Raw genomic sequence first — 24,116 nt, forward strand, 5'->3', positions numbered from 1 at the left:
CCTTGAGGCGGAATAACCTAACTTTGCAGTCAATGAATTCCAGGGGTGAAGGGAAGGCTGTTTTCGCCCAGTCCTCCTTTGTCATGGGGATCTCGTGAAAACTTGCCCCGAGATCAAAAGCACTTAGCTCAGACCAAGCATCTATCGAATATATGGTAGACAAAAATTAGGCATTGTTTAAAGGGCATATCTCTCTATGTTTATAAACGTGAGCATTTTCCGTTCGCCTGGAACATCACCGTCTTGTTAAACAAGATGGCCAATATACATTTCGGGGAATTGGTCAGGCTTATCCACTAAATGGGTCGGACTTATCAACTAATTAGGTGAGAGTTTTACCTCTATCAGACTCTGAACAGTGAGTGGATCCTGTAGCATCCGGTATATGCAAGCGCTAGTAGGTAGCTGGCCTGCCCATTGTAGAGCTGTGTGGTCATGTGAGCTCTTCGGTTGTGTCCCTACGGGTAATCTATCTGATACCACTTCCTTATGCTTCTATTTGGTTCCAAATATGTGAGACGTAGCTCTCTGAGCTGTGTCTGACCGTAGCGTCTCTCCAGACTGCATAGCTCCAGACGGTGCTCCATGGCGACTTTTCGTTGTCTGTATCGTTTTGGGGGGAGATTAGTGACAAAAGCGAAGTCTTCCTGCCAAGTTCCAACTGCATTGCTCATCCAGCTCACACAGAAAACGCCCTGGCCAATCCTCTTCCAAGTGAGTGTCTGCTGGGGTTTTACACTCGGTACGGCCATTGCGGTGTCGAGGCTGTGTTATGGTAGTGCCCTCTTCAGGGACGAAACAGTGTTCTGTGGTACGGTCAGTGCTGTGTTGAGTCTATGTAATGGTAGCGCCCTCTTCAGGGACGAAACATTGTTCTCCGCGTGGCGCAGTAGCTCCTTGATAGACAGCCAATCCTTTTCCCTGCAACGTCTCTTACACCGTTTAGGGGCAGAGCAAAGGGATGTGGCTGCCGCTGTCATCTTGGACACTGTTTGTGCGAATCTACAGTAAGCCGCCAGTACAGGAGTTCGGATAAGCGTCGTCTGAGGGTGCATTTCCTACTCTTTCGCCTAGCTTTTTCCTTTTATTGGTAGGTCACACCATCAGCCATTCACGCTGGCCGCTTTTTGTACCTTTAAAAAACAGTTTTTTTAAGAATAAGCAGCACCATATTAAGGCCACTCATTTGATATTTCCTTCAATACGGTGCTTCATCGCCTTATCCGTACCAAACCTGCCAGGCGCAGTCACTAAGATCAGAAGCCCTCAGCGGCCCAGGCGAGGTTCATGGCTCCTGTGGCTGACACACTACACAGTAGAAACTGCTGAATTACTTCAAACAAGTTTTAGTGGGAGCACTCTATTCATTTCCACGGAAGAAATACTTCCCTGACGTTTTCACTAGTATGGGGCATGCTCCCTAACTGTAGTGCAACTAAGACGTGCCTATGCCTTCCTCAGTAGTCCTAGAATTTGAAAAGCCTTTTGGCATTGGAAAGTGCATAAGTGCAGTAGTGTAGCCTAAGGGTTAACTGAATGCCTATTTTTATGAGGGGAAGAGGGCCGCTTTGATCACTCTGTATAGGAAGGGTTCAGGCATCAGGAATCAAAACCACTTCACAAAATGATTGTGAGTCAGTTTCCTAGAGCAGCACTGTTCAGACAATACGTTATAGGAATGAGCGAATGTGTTTAATCCCAATGAGAGGAATTTAGTACTAGTTGAGGAACGCTGAGGGTGTAATGCATGGGCAGTAGAAAGGCGCCAAGAGAGCCTTTAGTGAGTCTACAGTGACCTGCTGCGTGGAAAGGACACGATATAATGCAATATTACAATCAATTCAGGTCAATTAGGCAAGAGAGAGAGTCAACTAGCTATGAGAGCCAGTTGGACATGAGCACCAACGGGATAGGAGCGCCAGCCAGCAAGGAGCACCAGCCGCCTAACAGGGTTTTAGGGTTGACGGGGTTATCGAGACGCCAACCCACCATAAGGGGCCAGAGCCAGGCAGATCTTCCATAGTCTCATTTTCGCCGAAAACAGGACTAGAAACATGACTTAAGATTAATTACTCTAATTTAAGGAATGTTCGCATGATTTGTTGGGACACTTCTCGTAGAGAAGCACTTAACGCATATACGCAGTGGCAGCGGTGAGTTCGCTCGCGCACTACATCGGGTGATCTCTGTGGGAAACAGTCGCTATCTGTGATCATCAGCCTGCTTGTAAGGCTCGAAGAACCACTGTATATTTCATACCCGCAATGTGCTGTGTGCAGTGCTCTGAAAGCACAAGGAGGCTGATGCTGACTCTTGGGAGGACAACGAATCCCGCTTGTCGGCTTACAGACTTCGCTGAGGCTGCCTCCCCCTCCAAGCGCTCCGATTACTCTAGAGCATTCCTGGTTTGGGCCCGGAGGACCTATAACTTAATACGAAATTCTTGCTCTTTCGTAAGCACTTTTGTGTTGAGTGCCATGGTGTTCTTGTAGCCTCACCTACACAACAGCCTCAGCAGCACGCTGCGGCGAACAGAAAATATCCTGGATATTTTTTCGTTACCTATGGCAGCACACATGCTGCCTTCCCACAAAATCATGTTGCGAGTGCCAGGGATTACTTCAGAGGTAATTCGGTACTCAACTGGAAAAGCAACACGCCACACCATCAGCCATGGCTAGAACTCTAATCCAGGTCAAGAACATGAAACTAAACTATGTGGAAACCATAAGCGTAAGGCTTGGCCAACGGATGCATGCCCTCAGCACCATGTAGGACTGTAACAACACCAGCTTTTTATGTAGCGACCCAACGCTTTGTATAAAAGCATCATACGCAAGATTATTCTATGAGTTGCGTGTAATAATTTTGCGGGCTCACTGTAGTTGAGTCATATACCTCTAGTTTTTCAGTCGGTTGCACCAAGCCAGTGGGGCATGCATGCACAACGTCATTGGCTGCGCTGGTGCGACACCCCACGAGTGCTGTGGGGCTGGAAAGGACATACGGCGATGGCTTAACAAGTATATTTGTTTAAAACGGGTTTCTAGCGGGTCCCCCTGAATTCGTTCGCCTTAAGCTCAGCGAAAATGGCAATCGGCAAGAACAAGCGCATGAGCAAGGGCAAGAAGGGTGGGAAGAAGAAAATTGGGGACCCTTTCCTCAAGAAGGAGTGGTATGATCTGAAGGCTCCCTCTCTCTTTCAGCAGCGCAACTTCGGCAAGACTCTTGTAACGAAATCTGCTGGGACCAGTACGGGCCACACAAGTTGTTGCCACGCGGTGCTCAGCTAGGATCACAACTCATGTGCCAACAGGGCTTTTCTAAGACTTCCGTGTGTCCAAGTTTAGGCTTTTTGTCAAGTTGCTGGACTGCTTTTGTGTGAACATTGCCTAATACTTGCAATCATGTCTCCCGTGTCTTCATGCGCTCATCAGACGCCGCTGCACCGTTTCGATCTTTCCAAAGTCACCTGCGCTCCGGTGGTCTCGCCGTCAGGGCAATATGTTCCGTTATTTCATGCTTTTTTTCGATGCCTTGACGTGTACCTGCCTGCAGAGTTGGCTGTGGATTCTCTTCGCGGACGCGTGTACGAAGTGAACCTTGCAGACCTTAATCTCGATGAAGATCAAGGCTTCAGGAAGATCAAGCTACAATGCGAAGAGATCCAGGGACGAAGCTGCCTGACAGACTTCCACGGCATGAATATTACGAGGGATAAGCTGTGCTCTCTCATACGCAAATGGCATTCGCTCATCGAAGCTTTCGTAGATGTTCAAACAGTTGATGGGTACACACTCCGCATGTTTTGCATTGCCTTCACCGAACGCCGGTGAGTAGTAGGAAGGCTACTCATCCGATACACGCCATGACGGCATTCCCATAGGCCTTCGTGATGCTACCAAGGGCTTTTGTAATGTTAGTTTTGCTTTCCCGGCTGCGACTCCGTGCATGTTTTGACAGACCCAATCAAATCAAGAGCACGTGCTATGCGAGGTCTTCTCAAATCCGTGCAATCCGCAAGAAGATGGTGAGCATAATGGCTGCTGAGGCTTCCAAATGCCAGCTTCGAGATCTGGTTAAAAAGTTTATCCCTGAGTCGATCGGCAAGAGCATCGAAGCTGCCTGCAGAAGTATCTTCCCCCTTCAGAACGTCCTCATACGCAAAGTGAAGGTTATCAAGAAGCCGAAGTTCGATCGTGAGCTTATCCACCGTTGATATTTTGGATGCATATTAGATGTTTTCACTTGCCCAAACGCAAGCTAGATCTTCCGAGGCAGCGAGGTGCGTTGTGCTGTTTGTTCAGTTACCAAGCTCATGGAACTTCATGGTGAGACAAGTGAAGACGTGGGTAAGAAGGTTGCCACGGAATCGGCTGCCGCACAGAATACCCTAAGCGCCGAGGTCAAGGCCTAAGTCTGTATGGTTCTCTTCGGCGCCCAGCGCCTGTGCTGGCTGCAGCTGGGCTTTTTTCCCGGCTGCCAGTGGGGGTGCATTGCTCTCCGGGCAGTGCTGGGGTCAGATCGAGAAGACTGAGCCGTTCGTGGCACATCATACCTTCGCAGTTGCGGCGCGTGATGAATGCTGCATCAAACTTCACTCAGAATAGGGCATAGCCTCGGAAGGTTGCGTCGCTTTTCAGGGCAGTATATTGCCAGCATCACAGTAGTTGAATAGAGAGTAGGGCTGCACAGCCTTTAGGTGCTGGTTGAATCTAACAGTTTGGCGAAGATGCTTTTCTACCCGCCGTGTTTCGCAGTACTGCTAGCTGCTTGAACGTGGCTGGGGGAAAGTAGGAAGAACCAACATTCATCATGTCCCGCTGAGCAACATGCATATGCATAATGCGGACGCTGATGCCTATGGTTGAGCTCCTCTTACCGAGTCATTTCCGTTCTGTCGCCGTTCTGTGTGTGTGTCCCTTCGCGCAATGGGAGTGAATGGTATAGCTGTGGTGATGGGCGCCACATGTGTGCAAGTCATCCATTTAGCTTCGCAAGTGGCATCGCTGCTACTGGCCTCCTATGGCCCGGCTGCAAACTCGCTGCACCGTGTCGCGTTAGGTGGCGTTGGTGTTGCGAGTGGCGCAGGCGCGGATGCTTCTGTAACGGAAGTGTTCAACAGTTACTGAGAACACGTTAGCCCTGCGGTTCAGAAAGCCAGCTACTTCCCACTTGCACCCGGGACGGCTTAGACCCACGGAGTTTTTGATCGTCTGTCCCTGCCATCTAGGGTGACGGGGACAGACGACGAAGAAGTCTGCCTTGCTAGACTACGCATTTGTACTGAAGACGCTCAAAGTGTGTCGTCTGTTTTTTGAGAAGTCTGACTTTATTCGGACCCGTAGTGATCCCCTCCGTCCCTTTTGTCACATAGGAGGCGCACTAGCCTGACCCAAGTAATGGCTCATTTTTTGGTTCACACTTTCATAAAGAGCTTCGGGTATACTTCGGACGGAAAGAACGAAGGCTGGACGGACTGGGCCCACGGCTTCTAAGCTGTAGTCTCGACGCACACGCTCCTCTTCGAACCATGAAAACCTGAAAGCGTAGGTCTTGTACACTCCAAGTATGTTCTTGCGTGCACCGCACACCATACGGCTCGCCACAAGCAAACATCCACTTTGCAAGGCACGTGCTCAGTTGGTGACTAGCGTGTCAGACTATTTAAAAGAAGAACGTTTGGGAATGGAGTCTTCTAAAATTGACTTGGTATCAGCTTAATTTGAATCGATTCCGCGAGCGGGGACGAGCTCTGGCGTTGAGCATCGTAGCAACAGCGTGGACGGATACTGGGGGAAGGTGCCTCTGTAGTGACAGATTTCGGATATTACCAAGATGAGTAGCTAACGAATTCATACTAGCTGAATTGCTCGTGAATAGATGGCGAACTTATCGTAAACTGGCCTTACTCCACTTCAGCGATCCATGTTGTCTGCGACGGGCAAGTTTCCACTTCAGAGCTACGTCTTTTCCGCGCTTTCTTCCGCTAGGTAAGCTAGGAGAGTATGTACTGTAAGGTTTTAGCCACTTCGATCCCACATGAACAGACTGGTAGTGATGCCTCGCTTAAGTCCCCCTCTCCCCCGCCCTCCCCTCTGCCCTCCCTCCCCTCGCCGCTGGCCGTGCGCCCGCCAATGCCAACGTAATGGCCCATCTTCCCGTACATGCAAGTTGTGGTTTGCCGTTTTTTCTTACCCTTTACACTCTGCCTTTTTTGCTCTTGGAGCGGGACGCTTGCCACTAGAAAGGCAATTACGTTCAGCAACGGCCCGCTGGTAACCAGCTTGCTCTGTTACTTTGCTTCCCCTCGCCTCCGTCGGCCACAGGATTTACTCTCAATCGTTTGTACTTTGCTACGCTATAAAGACGTGCCAACGCCAAATATGATGGAGGACCATTGCACCTTTCTACCCGGCTGGCGAGACACCGCAGCGCAACTGGCAGCATGCACATAGTTGGGAGGCTCATGCACTGTTGCATCCAACGTCTGCCAACCCCACGCCCTCCGTGCATTTTTGTTTGTTCCGATAAATTTCAGCAGCATTGCCATCTCACGAGCTGAAAGCTGCTTCCTGTCAATTTAGCAGCCCCCCTTGCACTGGCTGCGGCCCTGTGTACCTGTACGCAAGTTCGGCCCCAAGCGCCCTCTTTGGACTTTAGTGGCGATCCGTCTGTAAAGGCCGCGTCAGCTGGCTATATTTCCCATTAGTCTCAAGTCAGATTGTATCTGACGATTTGCTCAGGGGCGCCACCAGAGCCAGGTGACTTCGGGGTCTGTGCCACGATTGACGAGAAGTGATTCATGGGATCTTCCAGAAAAGCGGCCGTGTGTAGCTTCGCTTGAGCTGTTTCTGGCTGCATGGGGAGCACCTCGTGCCACCATGCCGGCTTCATGTGCTCTCCCATGACCTTTTCCTCTGCTGGTCTCCGCAAAGCCCTCAGCAGCTCTACCTTCATCCTCCGGCGTGCTGCTTCCTTTTCGCCTTTGCTTTAATTGTCGCATTCGTTTTGTTCGCTCTTGACGCTGCTTCTTAACCTCGGGCCTCCATCGTAGAGGAGTACTCCATGCGGGGTCGGCTCCTCAGCGCTCATTACTACAAGTAAACAGCCAAAGCTACCACTGGCAGCAACGGAGATGAGCGCCCCACCGCTGCAGGATCCGCCGTTGGTGGGCATGGCGACCCATTTCGGGGCTCAGGGGGGCACTGTACCTTTTCCGAAGCGCAGCATGCATCTCCTCTCACAAAGCCGTCTGGTAACCGATGGCACAGCCCATCACTTTATTCTGTGTTCACCAACGGAGGCAGTAGACATGACGGCGGTGCAGCGCCAATGCTCTATGTTTTCGCCGAAGGGGGCAGAAGGAGTCACCTTGTACCATGCGTCGTATGCAGGGTGCCCGAGCCGCCGGGTGGTGGCCGTGTCCGTCCCAATTTCTCTTGCGGCCTCATCAATCTTAGCGATGGAGCTCCTTAAAAAGCGTCTTTTTGCGTGGGAGGACGAACTCAATGCTTCTTTTGTGACCATGGATGAGGACGAGCCGCCTGCTGGACCGGGGGATGCAGCGTCAGGGCGGCAGCATCCTCCAGCAGCATCGTCTGGTGCTTCCGCCTCAAGCGTAGCCGCAGGTCAGCCACCAGGTCACCAGTCAGTGACATCTGGTGCTGGGAATGTAGGGGACGTCACGTCGGGCGCACTGGCTGGCGGGGCGTCTTCACGGGCCCACCCAGCACCCAGTAATGCGACAGCCGCACAAGGCGTGGGGACCACGCCCAGTCAGCCGAGTTCAGGCGGTCAGCGGCCGACTTTATTTAACTTGCTCGAGGCGCTAGCGAGTGATAGTGTAACAACCCCAGATCAGCGGAACTCCATTCGTGGAATAGTCACAGATTTCCTTAACCACGATCTTCCCCACTCGAAGGTGTACAGTTTCATCGGGGCTGTAGTTGGTCACGATGTGCTGCACACGATCGTCAGAAAGCTGGAGAATGAACCAGGGAGACTTGGTGTACCTGATGCGGGCGGCCTGGCTAGAATAGAGAAAGCCTTTGGGCTGAGCAAAACTACAAACCAGCAGCCAGCACACAGTGCTCAGCCCTCAGGTGGGCAGACATGAGATGTTTGCATGGCTGGCTCTATTGCTTCTGCTGTTTGCGTGGGGAATACTTGGTCTACACTTGGATGCAGACAGCTATTTTATTTTTCATCTGAAGAGATGGGGGGTGGTTTTTCCGCTTCTTTTGTCATTGCGTCTTGCGTGTTGCTGTCTGCGTCTTGCTCCTACTTGCCAGGGAGCGCCAGCAGCACAACTCCTCACGGCGTTGCAGCGGGAAGCGTTCGCTCTGCGACGGCGGTCCCACAGGATCAGCAGCATGCTGCTAGTGGTGCCTTTGACGGTGGTGCTGCGGGCACAGGGCTCACGAGCAGAGATGCAATTCTAAGGGTGATTAGACGCAACCTTGACTCCAGGCGGATGCCACCACAGAGTACGAAAGATGGTAAGTAGCTGTAACATGAACAAGCAGTACCATTCGCAGCTGTAGCACTGACAAGAGCACCGGGAGCGACAGAAGCAAGGGTAGGATCTACGAAAGAATGATAGGTTGGAGTTTCTCCGTATATTGTGTTTGCGTAGTATCAGCTTGCATTTTTTTTCTGTTGGTGCCGCAGTGTTTGAGAAAGTTCGGTGGTTGCCAGTTAGACGCCCGCTGACCCCAGTTCCGGTGTTCGGGCATACGTTAATATCGTTCAGCAACAAGGCAATATTCTTTGGGGGAACAAACGAAAGGGGAGAAGGCGTTAGCTTTCGCAGTGCCTGTGTCATTAACCTAAATTTCTTCTCTTCTCGCATATTCGTTTTTTGTGGCGAGTATCCGTCTGAAAGAGACGGTCACAGCACAAACGGCCTCACCTTGCAGCATAGCCCTGGGGTTATTCTCTTCGGGGGCCTCTCGGGCAATCACTTCTGTAACGATGTTTACATACTAGAGCTTGACTTCAAAAGGTGAGAATAATACGTGTGCAGAGCAAGTTAGGAGGGGAAATAGAAGCGGGTTTTACGCCGTAGCCTCAAATCGCCGGAAGCATTGTCACCCTCGTGGTTGCTCCTCCCGTGTTGACAAACTTGTAGAACCTCGTTGGGTTCTTAGTAGCATGCAGAAATGGATTAGCAACTGTCCAAGTGCTATGAGTGTGCGTCTGCATTTGCGTAGGTGGGTGAGAAAGCATCCTGCTGGGCTACCCCCAGCACCTCGCGATCAACACGCGGCCTCAGTGTTCCCTGCAAAGACGGAGACAGGAAACTGGAGGGACAGCAGCTCTGACAATTTGTCGGAGTTCCTGTTCGTCTTTGGTGGGCGTACGGGGTAAGTATGGGAAGTAAAGCGGCGCAGCCAAAAGCCTTATATGGTATAGAGACGCTAAATGTACTCATACTTTACATACTGGGAATTGAGGTGTAGGCTAGTTTTGCTTGCAGGAACCCAAGCGTTTCTTTCCACTGCTTGAACGATATGTGGGCTCTGCATTTACCAAGCAACACGTGGACAGAAGTTCGCGTGGGAGGCACCAGACCGCCTCCTCGGTATGGTTTCTCCATGATATGGTCAGAAGATCTTCATTTGAGTTTGTTCGGCGGGGAGACACACGGTGCCAACGGAAGAGTGTCATGCAGGGAGCGGGTGCTGCTGGAAGACTTCTGGCATTTCAAGATTAAGGATATAGTGAACGAGGCGCACTCTGGACCGGTCGTTGTAGGGGAGTGGCAGCAGGAGGTTTACGAAGGAAAGATAGGGCCACGCTCCCACTACGCAGCTATCTTCATCACCCAGCGTTACCAGGAACCTGTCAGTATTCTTATGTCGATTTATTGTTGACGTTCCCTTGCTGAGAACTAAATATGTCTCTGTAGGATACGTTTACGACAGGTGTTATTTTTGCGTTTGAGCGATTGGGCAGTTTGTCTCGTTGATTCGCAGAGGGCGGAGCCTCGGACAATTGAACGGCTCATGCTTATAACCAGTGGGGTAACGACTGTGATGGAGGGAGGCCGTGCCCGCGCGACAGAGACAGATCAGATTAGCGTGTATTTCTTCTCCAAGAAGCAGTGGTACACTGTTAAGCCCCGGTACCCTGCGGATTATGTCGGGGAGCCATTTGGCGCACGACAGCGCCATGTGGCTTGCTTCTTTGAAACGCACAATCCCATTGCCCGGCCAACCCGCCCGCCCGTTCCGTGTCTCTTTATCCACGGTGGTTTCCGACGTCATCAGGTGCGTGTCGCTGTTTTCGTCGCGTTGTCTGGTCAATTTATAGGTATAGAGGATAAGGACTGTAACAACAAGGCAGATGGTAACACTTCAATGGATCTGAATTTGTCCGCATGCTCAGGTGCTTGGGGATGCATGGGTCTTATCTCTCACGGGAGACGACCCGTACAGGCTCATGTCCCAAGGGGGCCCGTCTGCAGTTTCTTGTCCCGTTGGTGGGGAGTCTCTGCACTCGCATTTAATGAGTCATGGGATAAACTCAATGCGACTAACGCCATCATGGTACCAACGGGACACGCACACTCCGGGCATTCTTTGGGCACTCTGCAGCCAGCAAAGGTGGCTCTTTGGTGCAATAGCACAGCTTGTAGATAACGCCATGCATCCGTCTGTAGGATGCCGCAATGTCTGGATCAAGTTCGAGGAGACTCCAGACAAAGATCCCATGCTTTCCGTTCAAGATGACGGGCAGGGCCTTGACTATCCGGCAATGAACAAGCTATTGCGCCTTTACGGCAGCTTTGAGCCAGGCGAACGCCGCAGAAGTGCGTCATACCTGTTTCTTTAACCCTTTTCCGGGCAACAGTAGATCTGCCTGCAGTACACTGGTTGCACTGTGGATCTCGCATATCAGAGCACAAATACATTCATAGCATTTGCAGCTTTCTGCGGTGCGGGCGATTGCAGAAGGATACGAATACGGTTGCGGCTTCAAGATGGCGTACGGCCGCATAGCCTCGAGCTGCGCCATAATGTCCAGAACTCAGGGAACTATTGGCATAGGCATGCTGTCGCTGGAGCTGATGGGGCACTGCGATGCTCGGGAGATTGCAGCACCCGTATGTCGTGACTTATAGCATTTGCTTTGTTTTTCCGGTTAGGAAACATCAACGGACGATAGTGGTAGGCTGGTTGTTTTGCTGCACGTGAACTCCTGCGTCATTTTGCTGTGCGTGCAGATGTGTATGTGGCGTTTGCCGAACAAGGAGCTGATTAACAGAGACCCCAATAACATGGCGGACCACCGCCATCATCAGCGCTTGTTGATGACGTCAGCCTAAATATGCAGCTCATAATCAGTCGCACATGCTGCCAGTTAGTTGCAGTGTTTAAAGCCTTCGATGTTTTCCGATGTTTCCATCAAAGCAGAGCGCTCGTGTTCAGCTGTATGGGGGACAATTTCATGGAAGCGGTGACAAGCCACTCACGCGTTGTCTTATGTGAGCACAGGTATACTCCTTTTACGACGCCTTCCCTGTTAGCGGAGCAAATAAACGTGCTTGGCACAATGCCGGGATCTCGCATGGTATTCTGGGACTTACGGGACGATCTGGATTCTCTAGTTCTGGATCCTCGAGATAGCATGCTGTACATGTCTTCAGCCCCGGATGTTTATATCCCGAGACAGATCAGATGTAACGCTTCCTCCCCTGGAAGGGGCGGCGAAGCAGAGGGAGTGCTCCAAGTCAGTCAGCCGGACCAAGCGAGCTCAGCTACTGGGGCTTCTAGCTCGCAGGCGAAGCCCGTGGACGAGCACACAGTTCCTAACGGATTGGCTCCTGATGGTTTAGGTGCTGCCAGCGATGAAAAGCCTCTGCGGCCAGTCCGTGACCCGTGCCGGCCGCGCATTGACGAGGCAACTGTTGTTAATGCTCAAGTAGGGCCGGATATGTTGGATGTTGACGAAGATGGAAAGCCCCTTAGCCCTCCAATGCAAGGAGGAACTACTCATGCAGAGGATGGGAGTACCGGAGACAGCATAAAAACAGAACAACCAGATGCAGTGGGGATAGATAACAGCAATGTCCCAGATGACACTCAGGGTGATCGAATGAAAGCCCAGAAGGCATTACCTCCATACTTTCCACTGTGGACAACAGCTAGGCATTCACCAGATTATTGCCTGGCGACTTACTTGTATTGGCTTCACTTGCACGCACCGGCAACAACCCATGTTCAGGATGTTCCGCTTTCTCCGCAGCCGTTAAGTTACGGTGGGAAACAGCGGAAGGCTCGAGAAATCAAGTCTTTACCTGAGGCGATGGAAAATGCCACTGAAGTTCACGTCACCAAGGAGCAGCAAGAGGCGGCAGAGTTGCAAGCAGAGGCAGCAGGCGGTCTTATTGCTTCAATATCCCGCCCGCAGACATCCCTAGGGGAGAAGCGGTCCGCTGACGGGGAACTTGCAGCAGACGGAAGTCCCGTTTCTCCGTCACTATATATGTTTCTGAAACAACGACTCTATGCACCGGTAACTTGAGCCCGGCTTTTTGTTGCCGGATGAAACACTGCAGCCGTTGGGGTGCTTTAATTTGCGAGGGGTGTCTTTCGCAGTAGGCTTGTGCTCACGCATGTTGTCATTTACCTGCGAATCGATTGTGCTGTGATTGGTAAAACAGGCAGAGTTATCGTACCTCTTCACTCCAGCCGATCACGATTCTGGATGCTTCGCGCTCATGGGTTTCCTGAATGACCCGATGGGCGAGTCGTCTCAGCCGCGGGTCTGTGAGGCGGGGGTAATGCTGTACTTTAGACAGCGCCTAATTCGCAAGTTAGAATGCATGTTCCCAGATGCGCCCACGTACATTGACGCGGCACGTTGCCCACGTGAGTTCCTTACCGTGTGTTTTAGTGAACAGCACTGTCTAGGTTGTTTACATTAACGCGAACTTAAGCCAAGTTCAGATCAAGGTTACTGCTACACTTGGCGTGTTTGCGTGTTTGACATCAGCAAACGATCGTCTCTTCGGTATAGATGGGGAGCCGCCGCAAATTTGTCGATATGCCTTCACAGCGGTAATTAATGTCCCAGAGTGGATGTTTCCTTCGTTGAACAAGCAGGAATTCCTTCATGAAAACAACAAACCGTACCTGAAATTCAAGGCGAGATGTAAGCGGTGCATACACAGTTTACCCTGTGGCATGTTGCTGGCAGGCGTCTGAGGCTTGATCTTAAGGACAGCTGTTTCGAGTTGTCTGCTTCTCGACTTTTTGCAGGCATGAAACTTATGCAAGATTACCTCTCGCGTTGTAGGGACCCGCAGGCGTTGAATAGTTGGTTAGAGCAGAGGTGTGTGAAGTTCCAATCTCGCCTTTGTATAGCTCTCATGATACATGGTGTCCACGAGGTTAGAATTGTTGTGGTCCAGTGTGTGCATTTCGACTTCGCTTTCCTCAGAGCAAAACGACTAAGTGACTACCAAGATGCGCAGAGACTCACCAGGCCGAAACGCCGGCTGAATGAAGACCTTACCGACGAGGAACAGCCTCGCCGAAGTCCGACCCCGCCGTTGGCTCATTCCAGTTCCGGGTACGTGTTGATGTCTTTCCATGGCGGCCTAGTGCCTTTGAAGCTGTTGCAGTGCAGCTGCGTGTCTGGTGCATTGCCGTCTGTTTAGCGTTTCCATGTTTTACTTTCGTAATTTCAGGGCCCCCATTTGGACAGGACAGCGAGGCAGCAATGCAGGATCTGCGAATAACTCTGCTGAAGCAAAACAGCAACCCAACTCTGGTGGTGCTGAGGAGCCGCTAGCATTTTCGAACGATACAGAAGCTGCGGGGGAAGATTCGGGGGCTGCAACGGCACTGAAGAAGGATGAAGTGGGTCCTGATGTGCCCCATGATGCTGAAGGACCAGGACCACTTGAAAGCGCGCCTGTCGCCAGCTACACAGAGTCTGAAGAGAGGGAGACGAAGGAGGAAGGCGGTGCTGACATCACTGAGGAAGCAGCGGTTACGAGCAGATCTGAGGAGCCCTGGGCTCAAGAAGCAGCCCCTCCAAGCGATGCTCCTGTCACGGAGTGAATGGCGCTTTATTTCTTTTGTTTGCTAGCAGGCGTGGAATGTTGATGCAGCTTAATGGCGGTTAGCTCCTTCGACACTTTTACTGAGCACACTTTCCCCATAAAATGCTTAGGGAACCGTAGCTTTTGTCTCCTACAGCTATCATTGCCCGCAGCAAGGCAGCGTGCAAAAGCACCTTGCGGGCAAGTGGCTCGTACAAAGCAGTACTGGGGACCGTGTAACGTAAGGGGATGGCCTGAAAGCCTTGGTCCGGATGTTTCGGCTGTGCCCGCGAGCCCCAGGTCAGATGAACGAAGGTCCCCAGCAGGGACTAAAGAATGCAATGTTTATTGGCTTCTGTGGCAATCCCTTTGGCAGCGGGAACCCTGAGCTGCCGCGTGCTAGTCAGCAGAACCAATGCGTATTCCTTGGTAGCCATTACTGCAGCTGAAGTTTAGCAATGGCTTATTATCAGGTGTTACGACTGTCCACGCTTATTGTGTAATGGCAGTTTCAGTTGCCTTGTTGCCTAATCGGGCTGCATGCTGTAAATGGCATGCAGCCCGAATAGGCAACAAGGCAAGGCCACACCTTTAGTGGCCTCTCGTACGTACACCCGGATCGCCCAAATCCTGGCTCTGTTTACCCGCATGCGCAAGACACATAATTGCTGTCGGAAAGCTGAACAAATCACCGTGCACGCTGAGGAAGAAGCTATGGCCATGAAGCGCACTCCACTCCGGATGATCCGTACAACTTTCACGATTTTACTGTTGGCCTTCGCAGTTGGCCATATTCCGCTCAGTGCTACAATCGACGCAATTTTCTTTATAAGTGTTTCACCAGAGTATCAAATAGCTCTCAGCGAATGCCACATCTCATTTTGGACACTGGGTAATTCCAGAGAGGTGTGCAGGGATGGCTGCTCAGCTCTCGGCAGCGCCCGCCTTGGATTGAATACTTTCGAAACCTGTACGGCGATCCATGAAACCTGTGGTTTCTGTGCATTCAACAGTTTCATAGCTTTCAGAAGGAAAGGCGAGGGCCTCACATACCTCCTGACGCTCGTGTGCCCAAGTGCAAGCGTAACGACGGACCCGTGCACTTCAGTTGGATACCCACCGTTTTCGCATAGGGGATCGGTCGTCGTACTAAAGCCAACCGACACCCCGGTAAATCTCGGCAGATTCATCGTTGGTCTTCAGCGGTGAGTTGCTCAAACTGACAAGTTTTCGAGTGTTCACACGAAAAATGGCTAACGGTTGTCAGGACACCGCTGCAAAACCCTTTGGTTGGGTCCACGGATGCTGAAGACGCATGGCAGAAAGCACTCCGGGTTTTCTGGGGAGCTACTTGTCCCAGCCTCCAAACCGCCCCATTCATGAACGGATGGCGCGTCACCGCCGCATTCATCGGGTGGACTATTCTGTTAGCGATGGCATGGCTCCTCATGATAAGCTACATTGATGCCCTTTTCCAAGCTGGCAAACAAAATCTGGCCACCTGCCTCGTGGACGCGCAAGCAGAGCACCTGAACCCAAGAAATGTCTGCTCATAATATTTCCTGGACAACAACGTGCTCAACAGCATACGCGTTAGAAGGGACACAGTCCTCCCTGCCTGCAACACACAACTCCCCACTACACAGGAGCAAGGTGAAGTATGAAAGGGACCGCACCCTCGCGGTGTTCAAGCCCGCTGAACGCACACGTCGCGCTCCGCCTCACATGTAAAAACTACGACGACTCCCCATTCGACAGGCGCTGCGTCGGCTGAATGGCGTCTGCATACAGCAGTGCACAGGAGTTGCCCACGGATCTCCTACGCGGGCTTCCGATCAGGAATCTTCGAATTAACACGTGCAGAGCTCAAACACGCAGTGTCGCCAACTATTCACGGTGCTCTGTAATGCAAGGGACATTTGTGAGACACACCGTTTCTGAATTTCCTCCGCTGCCGCTGGAACAAGCTGCACTTCAAAAACTCGAACGCAGCTGCAATGTGGGCAGGGCGGAGGGGGCATAGCATCCCTTTTTGATAACGGCGATATAAAAAGGGGCTTCCCTCCGAAGCTGTACCTAATAGCTTGCTTCGGACTCCTCGAAAGGCGCTTTTGCAGCTTCAGGAACACCTAATGAATACAAGCAACGTCATTTACGAACAGAAGCAATGCGAAGCCTGCCACACTACTTGAAGCAACGAATAAAGCCATTTACACCTCTGCTAAAATAACGAGCAGGCGTACTTTATCAGGGCTTTCTTCGTACGCTTCTGTCTCCACGGCGCCGCTGCTGAATGCACAATAGCACAGCAGTCACTAGAAGTATGGGCGAAGCATAGATCTGCCACCTTTTCTAAAACTAACAAACGCTTCACACTGTTACGTCTGAGACGTACTGATGGCCTTCCGGATCTTCATCGGCTTCCTGCGCTTCACTGAATCACACGGACATTCGGGAGCTTTTTCTGGCGTAGAAGCACCATGGCATACTTTTGCAGGACTTATAGAGCCAAAGGCTCACCTTTGTTCGTACTCCAGCTGTAGCTCACGCGCCCGCAACCCTGCACAGTAATGCGTGGTTCGACATGATAACACTTTGCATAGCCTCCTTCGGCTCACGGACACCTAGATCGAAGCAAATGGCTGTGAGGTGGAGTGATCACTTCACAATGTCAGAGCTTGTTTGAGACAGTCCACGGTTTCCCCTGCATTCATGCAATTCTAATACTGTCTACCAAAAGCCCAGTGAACTTCCATATAAAGCAACAACGTTACTAGACACCACAAAATAGGGGAATATACGCCATTGTACGCCCTACCAGTGGCGTCCAAATGGGAGCTATCTGGTGGCTCATTTTCAACTTCAACAAAAAATGCCTGCATCATTTCACTTGCTTGTTGCAGCCGAGCAGCGGACTTTGACGCAGGCAGCGCCACTTTTGTGTCGCGGGCCTTCGGCTTCCCATTGCCCTTCTCACTACAGGTGTTTGGAGCAGTCCTGGACCCAAACGCAACCTGGAGCCAGTCAGAAGGGTCCGCTGCCGCCAAGTCGTCATTCTCTCGCTTGAAAGAAGTATGCGCAGCTCCGTAAGCTTCTGCCTCGGCCTGGGCTGGGGCAGAGGGCTCAACTACACCTCTCAGAACCTTCCAACCCTCGGGTCTCTTGCCGCACGTTGCTTGTGCATGGCAACAAAAAAAGTACAAACACCTCTTGTTTGCGCCGTAGGGCGTCGCCCTGAACTTAGAAAACAGACAATTGGCGCATAATTTAAGGCAAGATAGGTGAAGCAGCAACACACGGTCACTGCGCTCGTCGATGGATGATTACGTACTTTGATCATCAGTGAGCGCTACATGACTTACACTTGGCAAACAAAGTCAAGCACCACTCCACATAGCGAGCAATTGAAGGGAAAACCGTCTGGAATCTTGCCATCAATCCAGACCTACAGGCAAATTGCTTTGCGCAGCCCTTCAGATGGCGAAACGAAGCAATATCCATGATAGTTCCCAGTTGCGGCGCTGTCCAGTAAGTGACGCACCAGCTAGCGGGCTTAAGACGTACCGGATTCCCTCCAAATTTGCTCAGCTCTTCTGCCGCCGTTTGGTCGCCATCAGGCACACTTTCCCCGAAGAATCCAATTAGCACTGGTGTTTCACTTGCCATGATTTACCTCAGTGCTTCGTTAACGTCCAAAGCGTATCGATACAAATGCTGTTTGCCAAGGAGTAACTGAGAAGCAAAAAATTATCACAGCGTCTGGTTCGTACTACTTATCAGCATCAACGACGGCGCGCTAATGGTTAGGTAAGCGCTGCAGAACCTCACAACGGAGCAAAGTATTGGGTGATACGTGAGCGGCCAAAATCGCACTGGTCGACCATTTTGTAGATCTACACGATAAACCATGAAGCGAAATGAATTTTGTACCAGAGTACAGGGAGACAGCCCCGCAACGGGCTGAACAGCCCTCCCAAAAACGCAGAGCAGGCGCTCTCCCTGTGCCCTACAGAATCAGGTTGAGGTGGAATGTGGAACTATCTGTGTAAAATTAAAACAAATCATTCACCTAAGTGCGTTTTTTATTGGTTTGTATGCTGATCACCTCGGCACTCAACAGTACTCGTTGGCCCAGGAAGGGCAGCGCCACAACACAAACTCCGCATTTTCTTCCCCGTCGTTTTGTTCTACGAATTTTATGGTATGTGTCAAATTCTCAGCTGAGCTCCAGTTGAGTTACAGCATTACCCCGCCAGTGCAGCATGTTTCGGGCATCTTGTTATCTGTTTCCCACTGTAGTGAAATGGTTGGATGGGTAATCGACACCGCTGGTTTATGATTTTTGGAAATGCTTGTGCCTATATTTCCTTTTATTTTGGGGGATTTCCTTAGTTATTTCAGGCGCGGCTGCAGAAGTCGAGAGGTGGCAGTTGTAGCGGCACAGCTGCTGCCGGCTTTCATGCAGTCCATCGCTACCATTGTTCAGACCCTAAACAGCTCGTTGCTCGATAAAGAACCAAACTACAACAATCTGTACTTAGAATAGTACTGGTAGGGGCTGATTTACTCATTGTTCGCAGGTTCATAAGAACTGATGGCCTGCGAAGTATAGTCTGTCTATTCCCACAACACCGCGAAAATGGCAATGGTAAGCTGTGATATCCCAGCAGTATCACTTGCCTTTTCGAATTTGGCTCCGAAATCAGCAGAGAACACTTCAGGAGCTCTGCTGGGAAAGTCAGCTGCTTGGACAGTGGACGTGTTGGTTTCCGTGTCAAGTTGGGTAGCGCATGTGGGCTTGGTTCTTGTTCTTTTCTGCGTGTGTGGACCATCTCCATGTCAATCTTTCGCTTGCCTGTTCCAATTTCTTGCACAGGACGACCAAGAAGCGCTTGCGCAAATCCAGCAGATGGTGAAGTTCATTTTGAACGAAGCCAAGGATAAAGCTCAGGAAATAGAGGCCCGTGCATTGGAGGACTTCAACATTGAAAAGCTTAAATTGGTGCAGCAAATGAAGGACAAGATACGTCAGGAATTTGACAAGAAGGCGAAAAAGCTCGAAGTACAGCGTTCAATGTAGGTTCGAGGAATGGACTCCGTATCTGTGGCAGTTCATCCCTCACGCGGGCATTGCCCTTCACTTTACGTGTTCACAATGCATTCATTTGTGCGGACTCAGTGACCGGTCCACAGCGATCAACAAAGCTCGCCTTCGCCGGATCGCCGCGCAGGACCAAGTTGTGACGGAAGTTTATGCGCAATCTCAGAAGCAACTAGCGACCATCTGCTCAGATACGGCCAGATACAAGGAACTTCTTACGGATCTCATAGTCCAGGTAGGCAGCTGATGCAGCAGCTGATGCGTATGCTCAGGAAGCGTTTGCCGTTATTTTCATAGTCGACGCAAGTTTAGTGTTGGTGGAATGTGACTTCCTTCTCCAGGGCTTGTTGCGGCTACTGGAGCCAGAAGTAGTGATCAGATGCCGTGAAGTGGACCGATCAGTAGTGGAGAGTGTTCTCCCAGCTGCGGCAGCGAAATATAGCAAGATTCTGAATGACGAAGCGGGTCTCAAAAAGACAGTCAAGCTGTCCATCGACAAGCTCGGGCGATACCTTCCACCCCCGCCTACCGCCGACAGCACGGTACCCTCATGGTGAGTTCCTTGCCTGCACTTGACAAACTACGTCAACTGACGCCCATGGTATGGCAGGGCAGCTGCGTGCTGCGTAGCTGTGGGAGAGGCAGGTTGAGTGCTTCGAATTGTTTCCTACGTTTTCGCAGCTGTGGTGGCGTTATACTAGTGACGGCGGATGGAAGAATTTCATGTGATAATACTCTAGATGCGCGTTTGAAGTTGGTCGTGACTGAGTGCGCCCCGGCTATTCGCATGCATCTATTCACGACACCGATCAAGCACTGATGATGTTCGACTTAATGCTCGGACGAAGTAGTGTTGTCCAGCAGTATTCGCGAAGCCTTACTTTCGCCTTCTCTCAGAGTGTCCAGTTCGTCGCTGCTGTGCGAATGTTATGGCAGCCGAACCGTACTCTGCAGATCTGTTGTCTCCAGAGTACATTATAACTTAGTCTGTTCCATCTGTAGAGCGCAGGGTGCACGGCGCAAGTACTGTGGTTGCTCGGTGCAGATCAGCGTTTTCGAGGTTCTATGTAGCTGTATAAGGTGAACAACCTGAGGGGAGTTCCTGACTTTCACCTCACTTTCAGCGATCCCGCCATGGGATATAATCCGCACTAGGTAGCTGGTGGAAATACTGTGTATTTCCGCAAAGAATGGTGAACAGCGCGAGCAGCCATGACCACCCGCAGCCTGACCTTCAAGCGACTTAAGAAATTGGTCTAGATACATTCCATCGTCCGTTCATATAGAATAACAGTCTGTACAGCTAGAGACGCAGCTGAGACTCGGTGCTTCGATACGGCAGCGGTCCGCCAACAAGGTACAACCACGCCAGGAACTTACGAACCCCTAGGCTGGGTGGCAGCGCGAGCCCACTGAAGATAATCCTGCGATATAGCACGCACGAATGGACGACGGACTTCCGTCAGTCGGTCTGTGGGGAGCTGGAAGCACCACACCCACCTAGCGTAGCACTCAGCTGCACAAACAAAAGAAAAAGCGTCGGCATGATGCTTACTGCGTTGCCATCGACGATTTCTGTAAACACAACCTGAAACACGCACGAGTCGCGCACCATACGAATGGGATCATGCAGGCGTCATCCAAGACGCACTTCATACCGCGACTGCTTAAGGCTTCCTTCGCCGGATTTGAATTCACTGGGGCGCACTTTGGAGAAATTCGGGTATAGTTTCACCTCTGGAACTTCGTAGGAGTGTTTTTCTTTAATGGCCTGTACCACCGCTTGAGCATGTTGCCTCTGCGCCTTGATAATCATCAGGACTTCGGGGGATTTCTACAAAAGTTCACACAGAAAACCGCCACCCGCACCACAGCCCAATAATCTCAGCCTTGGCTTTTGAAGAGCAAATGCAATGACGAAGAAGCCTTCTTGTTTGCGGGCCCTTCTGTTGGATGGCAGACATCTGGCTCACCACAAGCTTCCCCTTCCACTCGTAGACGCTTTCCACAGCAGGCACTATTTGTACGCATGCAGCGAGCTTCTTCACGATTAGATTCTCTGCAATCTTCAGGAATAAAGGACGGCCACCACAGAGGGGAAAGAACGAAATGCTTAGAAACGCTGGTAAAGGAAGTGCAATTTCCTCGCCAATGCAACCGACAGCTCTCTCCAGACATTTTCGTTGCTACAAAAGAACATATCTACGTATTTTGTTTCTGGGACATTCAAGTATTCACCATTCAGCAGGGGGAATATGGGCAAATGCACCTAAACACTGAGACTAATAAAGCGGTGAAACACGGCACGCCGCTTACGAACCACATAGGCTCTGATATCACTTACAGATCGTGCCTCTTCACTGCTGGACGCTGTCGAGAAGCCGACGACAAGCCCCTCAGTGCTCGCCATGGCTATGCGTTGTGTACCCTGATTTTCCATCTGCAAGGCACGTGAGCACTCGCGGTCAGTGTACGTTGATGAATTGAAAGAGTTTGACGCCACTAGCCCATTTTCACGAGGAGAACTGCCTTGACCTTTGATTAAGGGAGGTGTGATCGGCGACAAACGACGTGAAGCCAGGCAGATGCATCTTCTCCCCACACGCCAAGGGATAAGCATGCAGGACATGGACACCGTTACCCCATAGCAGCATACACTTTGCTCTGATGAGAAGTTTCATTATTTAAGTTCCCAAAGGGGCATTACACTCACATGAATTGCACCGGAACTCAAGAAGTTAGTTACGTACTGGGTGAAAAGAAACACCAGTGTGGCGACAAGGAAGGGCGTTCCAACCATCTCTAAATGTGTTAAAATCGTAACTACCACGAGTACACAAAAAATTCTTGAGAGTCGCTCGCTGGAAAGTATGCAATGTAGCTGCATCCGCATGCACGCAGAAGCCACTATTTCGTCCATTGTGTCAACCTGCTTCGCTGTTGCACAGAGCATTCTAGTTCTGTCCCAGCCTAAAATTTTTTAGTATTGCCCACAGTGAGGTGTGTAGACATTAATTGGAGAACCAAACATCTGTCTCGTGCGTCGTCGTGCTCCGCATGAGTCACCGGTGCCCAATGTGTTGGGTGGTGTGAGGAATGTACCTGGGTGATTCTTGCTGCATACTACTCATCCATAAGAAGACACAAAGTAGTGGGAAAATGGCGATTTGGAGCAGAGTGTTGTGGTCAGTTCCTGTTGAACGTTTATCGGAGTTCCAAACTGTTACCTTGTTGGTGAAAGGACTCGGGCAGCGAATTGGATAATCCCGCATCGCCTACAAGCCGTCTCAACATGCAAGGAGTCGAAGAATGTAACACAAAAGCAATCAAATGGACTGCAGTGTGGGGTTCTAAGCGATTCTGTGTTGCAGCCTGGGGAGGGCAGTGCCACAACTCAGCGCAGTGCCAAATTTTCACCGTGGCAACGCCGCGGTGAAAATTTGGCACTGCGCTGAGTACCTGAGTATCACCATGTAATAGTGTGGCTATTACTCGCCAGAAGTTATGGTTTAACAAGCAGTGGACAGCAGAGCTGAGGATGACAAACCTCAGCAGAACTGTGCCACAAAGGGAGTAGCGGTCGCAGCTGTATCCGTGAGCACCGCCGCCGGTATGTACACTGTATGAGTCTTTAATGGGGGCATTACGCACTTCTTTAGTACATACAGACAAGTAGAACTATCGTAATCGCTGTTGCGGCAGTTTCCCAACGGTAGCGTTTTCAGGATTCCGCTCCAGGCACGAGATAAACGGTTTGAAGAGTCCATTTCAACCCACCAAAAATGCCATAAGCTGTAGTGGGGACAGAAAACTTTAATTTGAAAATGAATTGCGAACGAATGCGGGGGCAGGGCCTTTCAAATTCCATCGCTAGCGCTGATTCAGAACCGTTACAAAATTGAGCGAAAGACCAGCCTGTGGCCTACTTATCACTTCCCTTTTGGCTCCATATGCTTACATCCATCATTACTCACCAAAATCACCGTTTAGACCTTAGGTGCGTTTCCCACGGGATGCATTTGTTTCACCCGGCCATACACCCTTCTCTGCTTAGCTGTGCCGAACACTACAGTTTCAGTTGCTCTTGCCCCAAGCCCCGGGCTTGACTACAGACCAGGATAGGTTTGGCAACCGAAGCACGCGCGTTAATTGCTTCTCCAAAGCGATCTCCATATTTGGCATTTAATGACCCTGGAGGCCATTTCTCCGGCACGTTGTTACGCTGCACACAACGTCCCCTTTCCCAACGACGCTTCACTTGTCACCAAAAGAAACTACTGAACATCTTTGTTCTGAACTCTCTCCAGACCTCGCCATGCCTCACTCCTGCTAGAGCCCACAGCATTCTTCTTGCCGCCGCTCTGCGATTCTGCTGTGCATCTGTAGGATTTTCTTGCTGTAGTTCTGCTCCACAATTTGTTTCTGTAGAGGCTGTTTCTTTCAGGGCTAGTACGGAATCTGCTTCTTTGTGCATTGCTTCTGCTTTTCGCGCTGCTGCTGATTGCGCGGATGTACTCTTGGGAGAAATGCATTTTCTGCTACAATCTCGTAAAGTCACTATTCTAAGATTTTAAGTAATGCAAACTCTTGTATCATTTTCACATTAGTGTATCTGTTTCTCCGGTTCTTTATTTCCTTTTGCGTTTTCGTTCAGTAGGAGGCGTAAACTTCAGCTAGAATCTTCATAGCTGTTTGACTTTCTCTGGTCTAGTATTAGGTTTGTAAACTCTAGTCACTCCAACTTATTATACGCGATTTTTCCTTATTCGTTTCCCTGCTTCACCTGATTTTCTCTAGCATTTGTTTTGACCGAATTAATCTAGACACTTGCCCTTTTCTCGATGCCTCTGCTTGCATGGAGCTTACAATAAGCTCTGTTTATTTCATTATACATTTCGCACTCTTTCTCCCGTTTTCTTTTACGTAGAATGTATATTTGTTTCCCGTTGAGTCATTTGA

The 24,116-nt window shown here is 50.7% G+C and overlaps 5 protein-coding genes across 5 annotated transcripts; 3 read left to right on the top strand and 2 right to left on the bottom strand.

The window, feature by feature from the left end:
- Positions 1–3,089: 3,089 nt before the first annotated feature.
- Positions 3,090–4,417, top strand: ETH_00019425 (40S ribosomal protein S3a; the record flags this gene model as incomplete). Its single annotated transcript, XM_013375745.1, has 4 exons — positions 3,090–3,252; positions 3,559–3,832; positions 3,964–4,199; positions 4,308–4,417. The coding sequence occupies 4 exons, from the start codon at positions 3,090–3,092 to the stop codon at positions 4,415–4,417; spliced, it is 783 nt and encodes a 260-aa protein (XP_013231199.1).
- A 2,721-nt stretch (positions 4,418–7,138) lies between these two features.
- Positions 7,139–14,075, top strand: ETH_00019430 (uncharacterized protein; the record flags this gene model as incomplete). The annotated part of the gene is made up of 15 exons (XM_013375746.1): positions 7,139–8,105; positions 8,295–8,501; positions 8,674–9,007; positions 9,216–9,368; positions 9,482–9,848; positions 9,981–10,274; positions 10,393–10,816; positions 10,959–11,110; positions 11,231–11,322; positions 11,502–12,522; positions 12,671–12,878; positions 13,003–13,161; positions 13,269–13,341; positions 13,450–13,581; positions 13,700–14,075. The coding sequence occupies 15 exons, from the start codon at positions 7,139–7,141 to the stop codon at positions 14,073–14,075; spliced, it is 4,959 nt and encodes a 1,652-aa protein (XP_013231200.1).
- A 1,531-nt stretch (positions 14,076–15,606) lies between these two features.
- On the bottom strand, positions 15,607–17,722 carry ETH_00019435 (programmed cell death protein, putative; the record flags this gene model as incomplete). The annotated part of the gene is made up of 8 exons (XM_013375747.1): positions 15,607–15,674; positions 15,782–15,837; positions 15,989–16,185; positions 16,300–16,345; positions 16,577–16,616; positions 16,875–17,290; positions 17,419–17,501; positions 17,621–17,722. 8 exons carry the CDS (start codon positions 17,720–17,722, stop codon positions 15,607–15,609), a joined length of 1,008 nt encoding a protein of 335 aa, XP_013231201.1.
- Positions 17,723–18,695: 973 nt separating this feature from the next.
- On the top strand, positions 18,696–19,977 carry ETH_00019440 (vacuolar ATP synthase subunit e, putative; the record flags this gene model as incomplete). The annotated part of the gene is made up of 5 exons (XM_013375748.1): positions 18,696–18,704; positions 18,933–19,132; positions 19,236–19,392; positions 19,499–19,710; positions 19,839–19,977. The coding sequence occupies 5 exons, from the start codon at positions 18,696–18,698 to the stop codon at positions 19,975–19,977; spliced, it is 717 nt and encodes a 238-aa protein (XP_013231202.1).
- Positions 19,978–20,533: 556 nt separating this feature from the next.
- ETH_00019445 (CutA1 divalent ion tolerance domain-containing protein, putative) lies at positions 20,534–21,957 on the bottom strand (the record flags this gene model as incomplete). Its single annotated transcript, XM_013375749.1, has 6 exons — positions 20,534–20,581; positions 20,713–20,745; positions 20,893–20,991; positions 21,131–21,223; positions 21,502–21,597; positions 21,871–21,957. The coding sequence occupies 6 exons, from the start codon at positions 21,955–21,957 to the stop codon at positions 20,534–20,536; spliced, it is 456 nt and encodes a 151-aa protein (XP_013231203.1).
- Positions 21,958–24,116: the final 2,159 nt, after the last annotated feature.

The sequence above is a fragment of the Eimeria tenella genome, genomic scaffold (genome assembly GCF_000499545.2).
Source record: "Eimeria tenella Houghton genomic scaffold, Eth_scaff3, whole genome shotgun sequence".
NCBI lineage: Eukaryota > Apicomplexa > Conoidasida > Eucoccidiorida > Eimeriidae > Eimeria > Eimeria tenella.